At 39.0% G+C, this 17,222-nt stretch overlaps 1 protein-coding gene across 1 annotated transcript in view; it reads left to right on the top strand.

Moving 5' to 3' along the window:
* Positions 1–4,364, top strand: part of kcnk2b (potassium channel, subfamily K, member 2b) — a 31,919-nt gene extending 27,555 nt beyond the window's left edge. Inside the window, exon 7 of the mRNA XM_039598513.1 lies at positions 2,745–4,364. Within this exon, the coding sequence (XP_039454447.1) occupies positions 2,745–3,101 (357 nt within the window). The 3' untranslated portion in view covers positions 3,102–4,364. The remainder of the gene's footprint in view (positions 1–2,744) is intronic.
* The last annotated feature ends 12,858 nt before the right edge of the window (positions 4,365–17,222 follow it).

The raw sequence follows: 17,222 nt of genomic DNA, 5'->3' as shown, positions 1-17,222 counted from the left end.
ATGGATTAGGGGAAGGGAAGAGAAAGTGAGAAGACAGCGGGGAAAGCGTGCAGTGTTTGTGCTCCAATGTGCGCCATCATTTTCAATTCAAGTGTACCTTAGAGCCTAATAAATAAACAAAACAGCCCGGAGAAACGGGTCTAATTCATAATGAAGGTGGGATCAATGATGTGTTGGCCTAACTCCCTCTTCCCTGTCACTATTCAGAAACCATAAATAAGCATACTGTGCAAAGCACATACAGTATATATCCCCCAGAGGCCTGTTCAGTAGGTCACACACAGCTCAATGACAAAAACTAATTCTTTTTATTCATTGCTTTAGGCTCCTGCATTAATATTCTTTAGGAAAAAAAATCTCAGCAGGCCAGTGATGAATGGTTGGGAAAATGTCTGCACCCTCTGATGTGTGTACAACATCTTGTGCCAAATGCAGCAACAAACCTCGCAACACAGACCCATTTCTAAAAATCACATTGACTTCGGAAACATTTCCCTGCTTTTAAGTCCTTTTAAGTCCACTACCCTCGGGTTTCTAATGATAGCACAAGAGAATGAGACTAAATGTACTAATGCTTTAAAGAATTTTATTCTCATTCATTTCTCTCTTCTCATAAAGTTCCACATCTGCTGTTGGCCTTCACGGTAGCTAACTTTTATTCCAAATAATGAATGAATGTTAAAAAGGTCTGTCGTGCTCATTGTTAACTGGAGTGCTGGCACGTTTTGTGGAAGAATGCTCTGGATAAGAGCTATTAAACAGGGGTTTGCACCGATTAATGGAAATGACATTTTATAAACCATGTTCATGTAACGCATCCAAGTTTTTTTGTTTTTCCTGGATTTAGTGCTTCAACTCCATGTTTTACATTAGAGTTATAAAAAATTACTTTGTCTCTTCACATGAATTAAATTTTAATCTGACTGTGTGACAGAGGATGGCAGTAAAAGTGTCTCTAGTGTAGATGCTTAGAACTGTGCCAGAAATAGAGAAGCCTCGGGGTTGCCATGTCGGTGTCTCAAAACCACCCTAACAACCAGCAATAGCAAGACCAAAACCAGCCTAATATGCTGCAATGGGATCCCCATATTAGTACAGCAAGTTGTGTATGTACATGTTGATATATGTACATGATGAATAATGTTGGTGGATCACTGACGTTAACAAATTTAATATGACTTTTTTATTTATGGATATTATATTAATTTATGACTGAACCGATCAGAGTGATCAGTTCAGTCACCAAATTTGGCACATGGGTGCATTTAGGGACCCTAAAAAGTCTTATCCATACCCGATATTATGATCTCATCTGGTTGTCTAGCAGCCTCCTGTCAGCTAAATTTACCCATTTTAGCTTTTATGAATCTTTACCAACCTATAAAAGCAACATATCATTTTAACTTCAAGACAACAATAAATGTATATCAACAGAACTTGAATACTTGGATATTATACGATATGCTATTCTCATGGTCCTGTGTTTTGGAACCCTAAGTTTTGGAAAGTTTTTGTGTTTTGAAACTTTGAATTCTTGGTTATTAAGTGTCCTGTTTCAGTTGTGACAGGTTCTTTAGGGTCTTAGTTTTTTTTATTGTTTTATTATACTACTGCTGTGTTTGGTCTTGAGTTCAGACAACCTTGGTAGTCTGGTTTTTGTTAGTGTTTACAGTATATTTTTGAATGCTTTACATAGTCTAGCCTCCCCAGTGTCCTTTTGTATCTTAACTCCTTGTTTCTGTTCCCCTTTTGTTATTTTATGTTTTATGTTTTGGTAGCTGGTTGTTTCTTGTTTTTAGTTTTACTTCCTTGCCCTGTTTTTTAAATTAGGTTCAGCTGTGTCTCGTCACCCTCCTGTATCCACTTCCCTTGATTAACTCAGTGTACATATTTAAGCCCAGTCTTTCCCTTCAGTTGTTGTCAGAGCATCTTTTGTCATTCCTGTGTTTGCTACCTGTTTCTGAGTTAAGCAGATTCAACCTTCTTTCACCCCAACCAGTTGTGGCAGATGGCCGCCCCTCCCTGAGCCTGGTTCTGTCAGCGTTTTCTTCCTGTTAAAAGGGAGTTTTTCCTTCCCCATGTTGCGAAAGTGCTTGCTCACGGGGGTGACTGTTGCTGTGATTTGGCACTTTACAAATAAAATTGAATTGAAGTGAACTACCTTTCATTTTTTCATTGGCCTTCATATTGTCGATTCTACCGTCACCCTGAAAAAAGGTTCACCTTGTGTTTAATTTTGTCTGCCTCTAGAGTCTGAATTTGGGTCCTAACTAGCCACCAGCTAAGATGACAGATATATCATGATGTCATTGTGCTGTCTGGCTGTCAGCTAATAATGGACTAAAATGACATTTACTGTAGAGCAGAACATGAGCATGTACTGTTTCACATAATTTGTATTCAAATCTTCCCAGTCTGAAGTTCAGCATGGGATGCCATGTTAATAGTAGCCCAAATCTGTGGGAAACCCACAAATCTGGCAACCCTGGAGACAGCTCCAGGTCTTTGTCCAAAACCACCTGCACACAAATCACCAACAAGTGCAACTGCACAATCTATCATAATAATTTTATCACTCTAAAATACCAGCAATCATATAATTCTTTAGCAAGCATGTTACCCAAACACAAATAAACAGAGACATTAAGTGAAACTAGACTTTTCTAACACCAGGTGTAGATAGAGGAACTTAGAATCACATGTTTGATCGCCTTCAAACATCAATCTTCATTCTTTTTCTGCAGGTTGGGGAGTTTCGTGCACATGCAGCAGAATGGACTGCAAATGTGTCAGCAGAGTTCAAAGAGACCCGCAGGCGACTCAGTGTTGACATTTATGACAAGTTTCAGCGTGCTGCATCCATCAAGCGCAAGCTGTCATCTGAGCTGGGTATTAATGCGTCCATCAACCAGGAAATGACCCCTGGCAAGAGGACGCTGTCAGCTAACTTTTGTGAGGACAGAGAGGGTTATCCCACAGTGAATCTTTCCCTCAGTCCTGTCCCGGGGGCCCTGGCGAGGAACGGCAGCCTTTATCTAAACGGCCTCAGCCCAGAATACGCCGACCGACAGGAGATCGCCATCATCGAAAACCTCAAATGAGGAACAGCGTGAATAATAAGATTTGGGGAGCTGTGTAAAATACATCTAGCCACTGACAGAGATTACAGATACAAACATGCTTTTGTGTTAATTCACAGAGCATCGCTGATGAGATACCCAAACACATTTGTTAAGTAGACTGTGTTCCAACCATCCCATAAATCAGTCATGAAGCCATGTACCTTCATGTGTGTGAGCCTCACACATAAAAACACACAGTTTGGATTTAGTCTGTGAAAGAAGTCTGAAGACTTTGTTACCATCAACGTGACTGACTGACTGCTGTGCTAGTGACTGAGCCAAATCAAAAAAAAAAAAATTGTTCCAGACTGGAACAAATGATTGTATTGGAGGCATGAGCTTGAAGAAAAAAAAGAAAACTTCTCCTGAGCAGAGGAAGGAAATGAAAACCCTGTACTGAGGTAGCAACACACTGGGCATCCTGTCCTCCTACCCCCTGCAATCAAAGAGACCAATAAATTCATCAAACTTCGGAAGCAATAGACGTATCTGTGCAAAGCTCCTGCTGAATTTTTCAGAGGCCCTGAAATCTGCATCAGATCGAGAGGATCCTCACTGATAAAAACACTGCATCATCAACAATGAACACATGTTCTCTACAAGGCAGCAGCTCTGTGCTAACACAAAGGAATGTCCCTCTTTCTTTTGCATTACGCTTGTTACAGCATGAATTTATATGCCTCGCATCTGCCGGTCAGTCTGCCCTCGCTATAGAGATGAATGTTGACATATTAGTTCCTTTGTGACTGACATTCAGTTTCTCATTATGAGGAATATTCCACTCGTGCCTTACTAAAAAGTATACTGAACCTTTGAGGATGACGGCGTGTGAGAGACTGAGCAGCACTTGCGCGAGCTCTCATACTTCTTATTTTTAAGAACAGCAGTGATAAAGATGTATTTGGGATGTGTCTTGGAAAATATTTTTTTTCTTTGACTTGAGGAACTTACAGTTTGCATGACAAGGGAGGAGAAAGCATTTTGAGATATATTTGATTATTTCAGGTAACATTTGAGAAAAGGTCACCGCTCTATCACTGTCTTAGTTTTTTTTTTTCTTTAACCATCTTAATGTGCCGACAGTTACATTAACCACAGTGCCAGGCTTTCTGATCAAACCCTCTAACTCAGGGGTGTCAAACTCCAGGCCTCAAGGGCCGGTGTCCTGCAGGTTTTAGATATCACCCTGGGTCAACGCACCTGAATCAAATGATTAGTTTATTACCAGGCCTCTGGAAAACTTCAAGACATGTTGAGGAGGTAATTTAGCCATTTGAATCAGCTGTGTTGGATCAAGGACACATCTAAAACCTGCAGGACACCGGCCCTCGAGGCCTGGAGCTTGACACCCCTGCTCTAACTCCAGTATACCAAAGCTATGATCTTGCTTTCCTGACAGAAGAATAAGATATTTCTAAAATCTAGCATTTCAGGGTTTTGAAAACTGAATTTAAATGGACTTCTGGCATTTGAGGTACTGTAGTAGTAAAATATCCGAAGCTGTGAGGCACATCTCCACCTTACCGCTCTCTGTGATTGAGCTGGTTGGGGAATAGTTCCTCTATTCGTAAAGATAAGGTCTGTTATGTATTGCTGTTAGTGAATGTATACAATCAGAAATCCTTATTTACTGTGTGTCACATTAGTGACCCGATTGAGGCTTTACAGATATACTAGTGGCATCATATACAAGAAGAAATTGTTTAAATAAATGCCGCTCTCTTGCAGGTTTGGTGTTGATGAAAATTTATACTAATGGCAGGAATGTTATTCAGGCACAGCCTATATCTAACTTCCATTTATAATTACACAGAATATGAATCTATTTCTTCTTTTAAATTATTAAAATATAAAAGTTAATCAATTTTTAAGGGATATTTTCCATTTTAGTCTCTCCTAGTGTCTTTAGTGCATCTTGCTTGTCTGATTTTGTTCAGTGCATTTAAACAGCAACAGCTGGCACTGTTCCGTTCATTTAATAGTGCCATTTACAGTTTTACAGTTTGTCTTATAAGATGACTTGTTATGCCATATCAACCTTCCTCCATTCTGCTGCCATTAAATACTGCTAGTTTGTCAAAGAAGTTGGCATCTTAGAGGTACCCAAAGTGTCCTTTGTCTTGAGACTCCAGTTGTGGCAGTAGAGAGGCCAGTCAACCCTTTAGTTCAAGCACACCAGTTACCCTTGAATGCCATTTAACATGCAGGGGTAATGTAAATGAGGATGTTTTAGCAAAAACCACAATCTGGAAATTGAATGCTAAGCTAAACTGAGAGCACAAAGGCCCCTAATGGGACACAAATGAAGTTTCATGGTTGATAGGTTTGTGATTTATGGCACCTCCCCCTGTATCCTTATATGGTCTTTGTTGTTCTTTCACACTTTACAGTTTGGCTTCATCTAATATTCCCATAGCTGCTATGCCAAGACACAGACAATGATGAAATTCAGGGAAAAGTAAATTAAAACAGCTTGAACCAAACAAACAAGGTCTTATATAAGGATTAGTTGTCAAATATGTATGTCCATGAACTACCAATTGTAACGTTTAACAAACGTAACTCCAGCTTATATCAGCTTGATATTTCATTTAGACGACTTTGGGAGAAAAATTAGTTTGTGATATGGTCAGCAAAAGTGACCTTTTAATCTGACCTCAGGATTATGCCAGTACAGTTTTTCTATGTATCTAATATGTTCCAGTTCATTTAAATAAATAAAAATGCAGAAATATATTTCATTTTTGTATGTATATGTATGACATTTAGAAATCAAATCTGAAGTAATTCTACTCTTACAAAAGATTGGAAATCGTAACTATTGCTGCATCCCACCTCCTAAAGGTGTAAGAAATAGTTTTAATATGTTTTTATTTTTGTTTGTTTGTTTTTTGCCTTTCTAAGGTCTTCACAGTCTGAGACATTACTTCAGTTTTACTTCCCAAGTGACATTAATCCCCAAGTGTGACTCAGTTTAGCGGGCACAACATAATCCCTGACATGTTTTCTTGATTTGAGCAGAGTCTGGTCGTGTGTGTTCGTGTATAAAAGCCATTCGCTATTATGTGTAATAAAATCAAAGGGGCATCACTGAGGAAAATAGAAAGGAACTTTAACAAATAATACTGTTACTTCTCTTTGTTTCTAAAAAGCAATCAATACCATGTAAACACTTAACTGTACCATGTGCTGAACTGCAATACACTGGGAGAAAGACTATTAGTACATAATTGCTGAGTAGTCTGAGGAAAGCCATCCCAGCTTTAGTGTAGCTTCTCAAAGCAAAGGCCCCGAAAAGACTGTGCTGCTGCTTCCCTTGTCAGATACGTGATTAACAGCCTGTGAGTGCTGCAGAAAGTCAAGGAGGACCGTCAATGAAGTATTATATAATATGTCAGGACACATAAGGCCACATGCACATGGTGGTTTGTATGACCATTAACGACTGCACGACTGAGCGTGTGCGTTCGGGTTTGAGGAAGCTCATTAAGTTTCCGCCCACACACATTACGTTTCCTTCTCTTTTCCCGAGGTGACAGTTTTTAATTAGGTCTGTAGCTCACATCAGAATCCTGATTCAAGCATGGTGAATGTATCCACCCATCGTTGACAGCTGAGAGGAGCCTCATTATAGACGTAAGCACATGCATCATTTAACGCAGCGATAAATGCTTGCAAAGGTGTTCCAATAGCTCATGTGGGTATGCTGTGAAAGCCCTTTTAAAGCTCTGGCCCTCATTAATTCAAAATCAGAATGCCGTAAACGAGAATCATGTATCAATCATAGTCATAATAACATGAACTAATAAATATATATCAACTTTGGTTTGGAAGATGCATGAGAATTTTACAATTTGTGATGGAAGGACAACACAAACAATTTTCACTGTATTTTTTTTATATATTTCTATTTGTTGAATATATGTGAAGGCGTCATGGACACATGATCTTTTTTCTTTTTTTTTTAAACATGACATCATCAAGTGTTGCATGCTATTTTAAATGTTGTTTATTGATAATGAGTTTCCTATCCTGGGCTTTGTTTGGTTTTTAAAAACAATATAGCATTGTATGTTTCCAGTGTGTTAATGTATGGTATGTCACATTAAACCATGACCACTTTTTTGAATATTTAGAATAAAAGGTTTTATATGAAAAAGGTCATTTTGTTTTGTTCTAAAACATGATTTTGTTTTTAAAGCATACATTTTTTTTTTGCTTTATTGTAACATTTTACAAATCCAGTGATAAGACAAAAAAAGACTGTCTCTCTCTATATCAGCGTTTTCTACTAAAGATGTAGAACTTTAAAAAAAAATTAATTATATGGTTTTAGTTTAATATTATTAACCAAATAGCTGAGCACTGTAAATTTCAACTGATTAACACGGTAACAGTAAATATTGCATTTGTTAGTGATGCATGGGACACATTTAGTATCATTATTCCATTATTCCTGCAGCAAAACAAATATTGCTGTTAAATTACAGTAAAGTACCTGAAGCTAGATTTCTTTCGGGTAACAGTATTTTAAATAAATCCTGTAGCAGACTGATAAAACGGGACTAATGAGCTCTGAACTTTGCCGCAGAATTATGGATAAGCTGAAACTTTCTGTTAATGTTTTTGGGAAGTCCAGCAAAAAGAGCACTGCAGTAATCCAGTCTACTGGAAATGAATGCAAGAGTGATGGAGGCTCATAAAGGGTAATGTCTTGGTTATATTCCGAAAATGGAAGAAGGCTGTCTTTATGATAAAAATCAATGTGGAGTTTAAGCTCAAATCAGAGTCTAAAATAAGACTTTTACTGTGAGCTAATGTACCTAACGTATGAATTAACATATCATGTTTGATTTTAGGCCCAATTAAAAGAGCTCACATTTTGTTTTTGTTAAGTTTTAAGAGGTTTGCAGTGATCTATTTGTTAATGTCAGTTAAATACAGTGTTAGAGAGTTCAGTACATCATCTAACTCAGATAGGGATAGCTATGTATCATCTGCACAACTATGGTAACACATTATGCTGTGTGAACAGGTTGCCAAGTTGTAGCCCATATAAGGGCAAAAGTAATAAACCAAGACAACTGCCATGTGGAACACCACAGGAAAAGTCATGAGTGGCTGATACCCAATCTTTCCTGTCAGTGATATATGACCTAAACCAGGGATGTCAACTCATTTTACATGGTGGACCAGATACAGCCCGCTATGATCTTAAGTGGGCCAGAAGAGTGAAGAAAGGGACTTTCTTTAAGTGTAAAGAAGTTTAACTACACATTTACTTCCTGAGATACTGAGCAATTTCAACAGTAGGTTTCAGTTTTTCTACATGATAAAGAAATGCTGCTGTACCACAATTCTTTGGGCTGAAATTGTAAGAGGCAAATGTGTAGACTTATAAAAGAGGTTCTAGCAGCTCATTGCCCGGACTCTCCTGTAATTATAAAACAGGAGGTTTCTCTTAATTTACAGGAAATGCCCTTTTTTTCTTAGAGTGGCAATTCTATAGTAGATTATTTAACTGTCTATTCAGTTATCTATTGATTAGCTATTTTGGTGTAGTTTGAATGGCAGGGAGGTCTTTAATAGTAGGATGAGCTGTAAAATCAAAAATACAGTTAAAAGACCAAAATTTATGGCCTCATTCACATTTTCTGAAGATGTCCAGTATTGTTTGCACAAAAAGGGAAGGATTGATCTGTAATGAGTTTGAAGGTTTTAGTCTGTAATTAGTTAGTATCAAAGTTTGATTGTTTTAGTGGTTTAACTGTGGTTGTTTTAAAAGCAGAAGGAAAAACTCTAACCTTAAGTGATGTGTTAAAGATCATTGCAACAGACTCAGAGATGGATCTAGTTGTGAGGTGGAGGACTTGCATTGCCCCACAAAAGGTACAGAGCTCTGAGACAGATACAGGAGGAAAATGACTGTTTAGATTTGCAAGCACTTGGACCTAAAGGTTACAAATAGTGCTGGGTAAATTTCCTGGATGTAAAATATCCCAACAGGAATATCAGTCATAGTGGTGCTTGCTAGCTAGACTATAACACTGTTAACCACACAAACACTGAGGGGGTCTACTGAGAAGCAAGTTCAACACAACAAGAATGTATCTATTTCGGTTGGCTGGAGAAAAACTAAAATATCAATCAGAGATAAAAAGGTGGTTAGAATGGCGGTTATCAAATTGCTGTGGATGAGAACATGTGTTTGGTCTTGAGTACAAGTTACAATGGCTCTTCATCCATTTTCTTCCCCTTATCCAACTAAAAAAAATAAACTATTTAAGAAAAACAAATATTTCCAGGGTCAGTATAATTTTGACCCTGCTACGTTTTAGCTTTTTGTGCAATAATTTTGTGTCTGTGTGCAATGTTGGCATGCAAAATAAAACACAAAAGTTCAGTTAAATATAAGTTCATATAGGGGATGTTGTGTCTGTAAAGTCAGCATTAAACATAAAATTAATACAAACTAAAAAATAGTCTATTTTAAAACTAGTTTGTGTTGCAGTTTGCCGTATAGAGTATTCAACTGTATTCTCAAAGAAGGTAATTATTTTACTAAATTTTCTGTATTTTTCAGTAATGTGTTATTATCTGCGTGTATTTTTACCCATGTGTTAAAGAGATTTAATCTACATTTAGCCGCACCAAACCAAAACAAACTTCTCGTTAATAGTTTTAGTTTTTTACAGGGTTTGTTTGAGAATGGAAGATTATGACTAGATTTGTCCCATGTGATGACACCTTAAAAAAGAGAGTGATAAAGAGAATCATGACAATATATATTGCTTTACATCAGCAGAAACACCAGGATTCTTGAATAACTGCCAACTTGTCCAGAATGAACTCTGCTGCATTTCTTCTGGATAAACAACGTGTGTTTTCTGTGCACCTCAACAATAAAGGACACAGTAGTGCGGTAATCACGTAAGTAATGACACACACCGTCTGATAATGGACAAGTGCTGACAAAATGATCTGAGTCACAAGCTGCAAAATGCTCGTCATGGTTCACAAGCACAGCATGGACTGAGAAGCCTACTCATGAGTGACTGCACTGACACCTTCACTTACCTCGAACGTTTTGTATTGAGAACTGTTTGTGCAATAATGTACAATTCTTCTCTGGTTCGTCCTCGACTTTCTTCTGTGCTAAATACACAAACACATAAAGCAATCTGCAACAAAAGCACTAATGCCCCTCCGTAGCCTACTACAGTTTTCCTTAATGAAAACTGACAGGTTACTTAATGACTTTCAAGATGGAGAGTGACATTGCACGTCACCTTCCAGCCTCTGAGCTGTCAACAGACAGGACCATAAGCACATTCTCGAATGCTCCATTTCACCAAGAGGACACAGCTTCTGACTCTGCTCTTTTAAGAAAGGCTATGATTCACTGCTCCTAATGTAGCCTTGCTTTTTATTTTGTAGACTTATAACAAAGTAAGTTTTTAAACAATCATAATCTACAGGTTTTATAACTTATTTAACAACCAGGTTGTGTATACAGGAAAACTGCTTTAGCTAGAATTCTGTGAAACCTTTTTTTATTCAAAGCCCTCTGATCTTGCAGCTGGCGGTAGACTTTTACTGTATATAGCTGTTGTGAATCTTTGTAGTCACTCCACATTGAAAAGGCTGCTTGTGATGTACTTAATAGCAAAGAGGTAGACTGAAAAACGCAGCCACAGAGCCAACTTGGTTGGAAATTCGTTCATTAGTGATTCTGTCTGCAGTGACATCAGAGACAAGCTGTGACTCAGCCACCAACCACAATCGTCTGTAGTTGAAGAGGTACATGTTGAGGTTACCTCACACACTGAAAGCGAGCTGGAACTGTGTGTGGGTGCGTGGGTTGTGTGTGGAAAGACTTTGACAGGTCCTTTGTAGACTTTCAGTTCTACAGTTTTTTGGCTTATAATTGGCCTCATGATGACTTTTTCTTATTTAGATATTTCTGTTTCTTCGAATGCCGCTGAGTTGTGCAGCTGTGACAGCAAAATCAAATAGGTGGAAAATTGTTTTTAAGATACACACTGTAACACACATTTACTTTTGTTGTTCCACTGCTGCGTTGAACACTGGAATACTCACCTTTTCATTTTGTCTTTAGTCAGTCAATGCTCAATATTCCCAATGCACAATATCTGTAATAGCAATGCAATAAAGCGTTTAAAGAACATACAACATGTTGCACTCAAGATTTCGTTTTTCCCCCTATTTATCACTCTTTCCATTGTGCATTACACATTGTGAAATGATCAGGACCCACACAGTGCCTTTATTTTTTAAATACAGCATTCCCACTGCTTCAGCACTGGGAAACCAGCTTTCCAGCTCCTTCCCACACCACATACCGCTCCTTCCTGAGTCCAGGCACTAAAAAGGGACGGAGTACATTAGTTCTAATTCCTCTCACCTGTCCCCTCAGTCCTCTGGCACAGCCCTGTGAGCTTACCGTACCACCCCTCCATTGCAGCAGAGCCAGAGACCACACCCCTGCCACAGACGTCCTTTCACCACTAAATAAAAATGCAATTTACAGCTTTAAGAAGCTAAAGTGCAGACATCAGTAGTATTCTACTAGATAAAGTAAAGTTTGAACTGTATGCAGTGTGATTCCTGTGAAAATTTAGCCCAGAATTGGTAGACAATTTTTCAGAAATATTCTCAAAAATCATTCTCAAAAATCAGTGTTGGGAAGGTTACTTTTAAAATGTATTCCACTACAGAATACTGAATACATGCCCCAAAATGTATTCTGTAACGTATTCCGTTACGTTACTCAATGAGAGTAACGTATTCTGAATACTTTGGAATACTTAATATATTATCATGCTGTTTACAACTACGTGAATGTCCTATTGCTGTGATTTATTACTGTTACTGAAGGTCCGCGGCTCGAAACGTAGTAAAGGGACCTCTGGCTAATACGTCGGGTTCATGTCGGGCTGGTAGCGAAAACTAGCTTTACTTTGTTGTCTGGGTCAACTTTGCTTATGGATGGAGAGAGAGAGGCGTTGAAAGGCTTCTCCAACGGAACTTATTTTTCCGGAGGAAAACACGAACACAGTGTACAGTTGAGTCTTAATAGCTTACTTACAAATGGGCTCGTCAGGCACTCTTCTTGGCTGCAGTGGTTATTATTATATTTACATGCTTCCAGCTCCCGTTTTTGCTCCGTGACAGCTCGGACTTCCTTTCTCTCCCTCCCTCGCTCACAGACACATAACGGGTATGGTAGTCCATTCTCCCTGCAGCACGGACTACACTGCCCATCAGGCTACATTCTTTAGGGCCATGCCTGTAGCATTCTGCCTTTTAGCTTAGCACAACAACAACAACAAAAAAGCGCTCTCTCACCCAGGAAACACGCAGAGAGAGAGCGCGTCACCCTGTAACCATGGCAACCGTAATGCTGCCGCCTGGAACAACAGAACGTAGCTGTCAAACAAACCCAAACAGTCCTGACCCGCGACAATATGAAACAGGGAAGTACCGCCGTGTATTCCATTTATTTCAACAAAGTAACTGTATTCTGAATACCACCTTTTTAACGGTAACTGTAACGGAATACAGTTACTCATATTTTGTATTCTGAATACGTAACGGCGGTACATGTATTCCGTTACTCCCCAACACTGTCAAAAATATTTTAATGGTTTCGCTGGGTGAGCAACAATGCAGTACTCTAGATATTGAATCAGTTTGAATGTGTGTTTGTATTTTATCATATTAATGTAGTGCTGCTACTCAACACAACAAATGTAGTACGGTTTCAAAAGAGTGACCTAAAAAGCTCTTAACTAGTTAGCAGTAGGTGCTGCTAGCAACTGACAGAGCCATGCTAGCTATTTCCTCATCCACCTTCTCAATACACTATTGCAAGCAGCAGGAGGAAGACGGCGCCCCCGTGCATTTTTCAACAGGTGGCTCTGTGCTGATTATGAAATGTAATTAAAAAAATTTTGAAACAAAAATATCCAGTCATGAGGTATTTAAATGAGATTACAAAGCCAATTATAAAAGTCAAACAGGAAACAAAGACCAGCTCTTTAAAGCCAAATGAACAATATTTAAACTCTGACCTTTCTATCTGAATCTCATTTTCCTATCATGTTCTGGCTGTTGCAGAAAGGATATCCTCCCGTGCTGGGAAGATGAATGACATCCTGACCTTTACTTCAATACTTGCCGAGGAACACAAATAGATATCGTTTAAAGAAGGTGTCCCTGATAAATAGAAATGACCATTATAAAGCTGTTAAAATATCTTTAAAAATTATTCTTAAGTGAGCCGATACATTCTAGGATACGATAATTATTCAGTCCAAAAATAGTAAGCTTCATAATTTGGATCATGAATAGCCATCAAGGAAGCCAGGGCTTACTTTGCATTCTGTAACAGCCTTAAAGTTGCGCCTGTTTATGAGAATTTCATCATTTCTCTTCAAACTCCTGCAGATGTTACTGAGAGGTTAAAAGACTTCTGAGAGCTCTGCAGCAGGAAGTCTTTGCCCGAGGCATTAAAACAAGATTTCACAAGGTCTGCAAAGATTTTCACTCCATTAGACAGGTTTATGATTTGATACCACAGCATAGATGTCAAGGAGCCTCAGTGACCTTGAAGGTTTTTGTAAACCTGTGTGAAACAGGCTGAAATGATAGACACTTACAGATTGTCCAATCCCAATTTATAAAAGTGCTTTGGAAACCTGCAAGGATTGCCTTTAGTTCATCCACCCACTGCACGTAAATACACTGATTATGCTACCAGCCAAAAAAAGAGAAAACATTGTAGCGAACATTGTTGAACACAGAAAATGTTCTTGCACAAAACATCTGAACTATTGAATGGATAAAAAAAAGTAGTTATTCTTATTTTGTACCATATTTTTATGATAAAGCGGGGGGGGTGTTAGTTTTTCTAGACATTGGTTTTTCTGTACTTTTGTGTTTCAGAGAGCTGTCAAAGCTGATGTGGAAGTCAGGTGTGGAGTCATAACAGTTGTCACAGTTCATATTTTTTAATGCTTTGTACCACCTTCCACACCAGCTAAGCTCTGCACATTGAATGGATGGCCTTTGAAAGGTGAAAAGTGCAGTATCAATGGTTGCCTCCATCTGAGCTCCAACAGCTCTTCATGTCTATTTCTCCTCGGCAGAAAATTTCCAGCTAGTGAGAAATGTATTCAATCAACAGGGTGGGCCATTTATATGGATACACCGTAATAACATGGGAATGGTTGGTGATATTAAAGTCCTGTTTGTGGCACATTAGTATATGTGAGGGGGCAAACTCCTCAAGATGGGTGGTGACCATGGTGGCCATTTAGAAGTCGGCCATCTTGGATACAACTTTTGTTTTTTCAATAGGAAGAGGGCCATGTGACACATCAAACTTATTGGTAATGTCACAAAAAAAAAAACAATGGTGTGCTTGGTTTCAGCATAACTTTATTCTTTCATGAGTTATTTACAAGTTTGTGACCACTTATAAAATGTGTTCAATGTGCTGCCCATTGTGTTGGATTGTCAATGCAACCCTCTTCTCCCACTCTTCACACACTGATAGCAACACTGCAGGAGAAATGCCAGCACAGGCATCCAGTATCCGTAGTTTCAGGTGCTGCACATCTCATATCTTCACACCATAGACAATTGCCTTCAGATGACCCCAAAGATAAAAGTGGGTCAGATCGGGAGACCTTGGGGACCATTCAACTGGCCCACAACGACCAATCCACTTTACAGGAAACTGTTCATCTAGGAATGCTCGGACCTGGCACCCATAATGTGGTGGTGCACCATCTTGCTGGAAAAACTCAGGGAACGTGCCAGCTTCAGTGCATAAAGAGGGAAACACATCATCATGTAGCAATTTCAAATATCCAGTGGCCTTGAGGTTTCCATTGATGAAGAATGGACCCACTATCGTTGTACCCCATATACCACACCAAACCATCACTTTTGTTGTTCCAACAGTCTTGGAGGGATCCATCCAATGTGGGTTAGTGTCAGACCAATAGCGGTGGTTTTGTTTGTTAACTTCACCATTCACATAAAAGTTTGCCTCATCACTGAACAAAATCTTCTGCGTGAACTGAGGGTCCTGTTCCAGTTTTTGTTTTGCCCATTCTGCAAATTCTGTGTGCTGATCTGGGTCATCCTCGTTGAGATGCTGCAGTAGCTGGAGTTTGTAAGGGTGCCATTTGTGAGTAGCTAATATCCGCCGAAGGGATGTTCGACTAATGCCACTCTCCAGTGACATGCGGCGAGTGCTACGCTGTGGGCTCTTGGTGAATGAAGCTAGGACAGCCACTGATGTTTCTTCATTAGTGACAGTTTTCTTGCGTCCACATTTTGGCAAACCCAAAACTGAACCAGTTTCACAAAACTTAGCAAGCAGTTTGCTGACTGTAGCATGGGAGATGGGTGGTGTCGTAGGGTGTCTTGCATTGAAATCTGCTGCAATGACCCGGTTACTGCGTTCACCAGATATCAACACAATTTCAATCCGCTCCTCACGTGTTAACCTCTTTGACATGTCAATGGCTGTGAACAAAGAGAAACTTGTATCACATGGCCCTCTTCCTATTGAAAAAACAAAAGTTGTATCCAAGATGGCCGACTTCTAAATGACAACCATGGTCACCACCCATCTTGAGGAGTTTGCCCCCTCACATATACTAATGTGCCACAAACAGGACTTTAATATCACCAACCATTCCCATTTTATTACGATGTATCCATATAAATGGCCCACCCTGTAGATGGAAATGGTACATGATAGTTCATATTATTATTCACAGTTCCAGCTGTCTTTCAGAAAAAGAAAAAGAAACTACTCAAAAGAGAGCAAAAGACTGATAATATTCTCATTATATTCTGTACATTGTTATAGCAACTGTTATAGCATAAGAATGAATTTCCCCTTAAATGAACCTATTTCTCTACACATAGAGCAGTCTGGTTTCAGTTCTCTGTTAAAGCCAAAAATATGGATACTAAAAATTCTCCACAGTAGGCTCCACCTTCCGTTAACGTTTCTTAATTCCAAACTGGACAACCAAAGAGTGAATTGAAGCGAATTTCTGCCATGATGAGTTCTTATCAACCTCACAACAATGACAAATCTAGAGATCACTGTTCCTACGTGTTTGCCAACAAATTGTTATAATATGTAATTAAACAAAAGGCATTCAAATTGTTAATTATACTGTATCTGTAGAGATAATTACAGATGTAACTGCAGGTATATGTTTCAACAGTTATCACAGTCAGGTTAAAAGACTTTCCTGGGTTTCCATTGTCTATATTCAGCAAACCTAAGCACTCCATGCACACACAGATTCTTTTATTTCCTGCACAGTGAGGACTTGGTACAAAAAATACCTACAAAGTGAGGACACATTTAGGGTATAAGGCATTCCTGCTCTTATACCCAAGTTTTTCTAGAATTGTGGGAGTGGCATGTACACGCTCGTTAGTTTCTGTAATGCTGGAAGTGAGGATCATGAGTAAAGTAGGATCCCTTCAGATAAAACTCTGTCAGCCACAGTTTTCATCCTTAGCTCAGTAGATGCACGTGTCATAGCAAGTGGCTGGACATCATCTAGCTCTACCAAGGTCAGCTCATTATGTCCATAATGTTCTCATAAGATTGTCACCTTTTTGAAATACATTAGGGCTTTTCACAGAAGACGTCTTTCCTTGCCAGACCAGGTTACTCAAATCTTCCAGTAACCTGTTTTTAATAGTGTCCAGTAGCATGTGATGACTAAAACATCCTTTATATTATTCTCTTTGAACCTCTCTCTATCCCACCATACACTTATGCACATATGCATGTACCACATTTACACCTACTCAGCTCCTGTATTTATAACTATAATTGGAGTGTGCTGAAGAACTGAAATGAGACATTGTAGGTACCTATAAGTGCAGCTGTTCCCGAGAGACTGAAGGGTATTCACGCATAAGAGCAACTCATCGCTGAGGCCAAATTAGGAAGGAGCGTTAAATCCATCTGCATACAGAATTCATGCACGACCACACTCAAACTGTAACTTTGATTGCTGTTTTAAAGCACTT

Source organism: Oreochromis aureus, linkage group 15 (genome assembly GCF_013358895.1).
Source record: "Oreochromis aureus strain Israel breed Guangdong linkage group 15, ZZ_aureus, whole genome shotgun sequence".
In the NCBI taxonomy this organism is placed as follows: domain Eukaryota; kingdom Metazoa; phylum Chordata; class Actinopteri; order Cichliformes; family Cichlidae; genus Oreochromis; species Oreochromis aureus.
The sequence above is the reverse complement of the archived record's forward strand: the minus strand, read 5'-3'. Positions and strand labels throughout refer to the sequence as shown.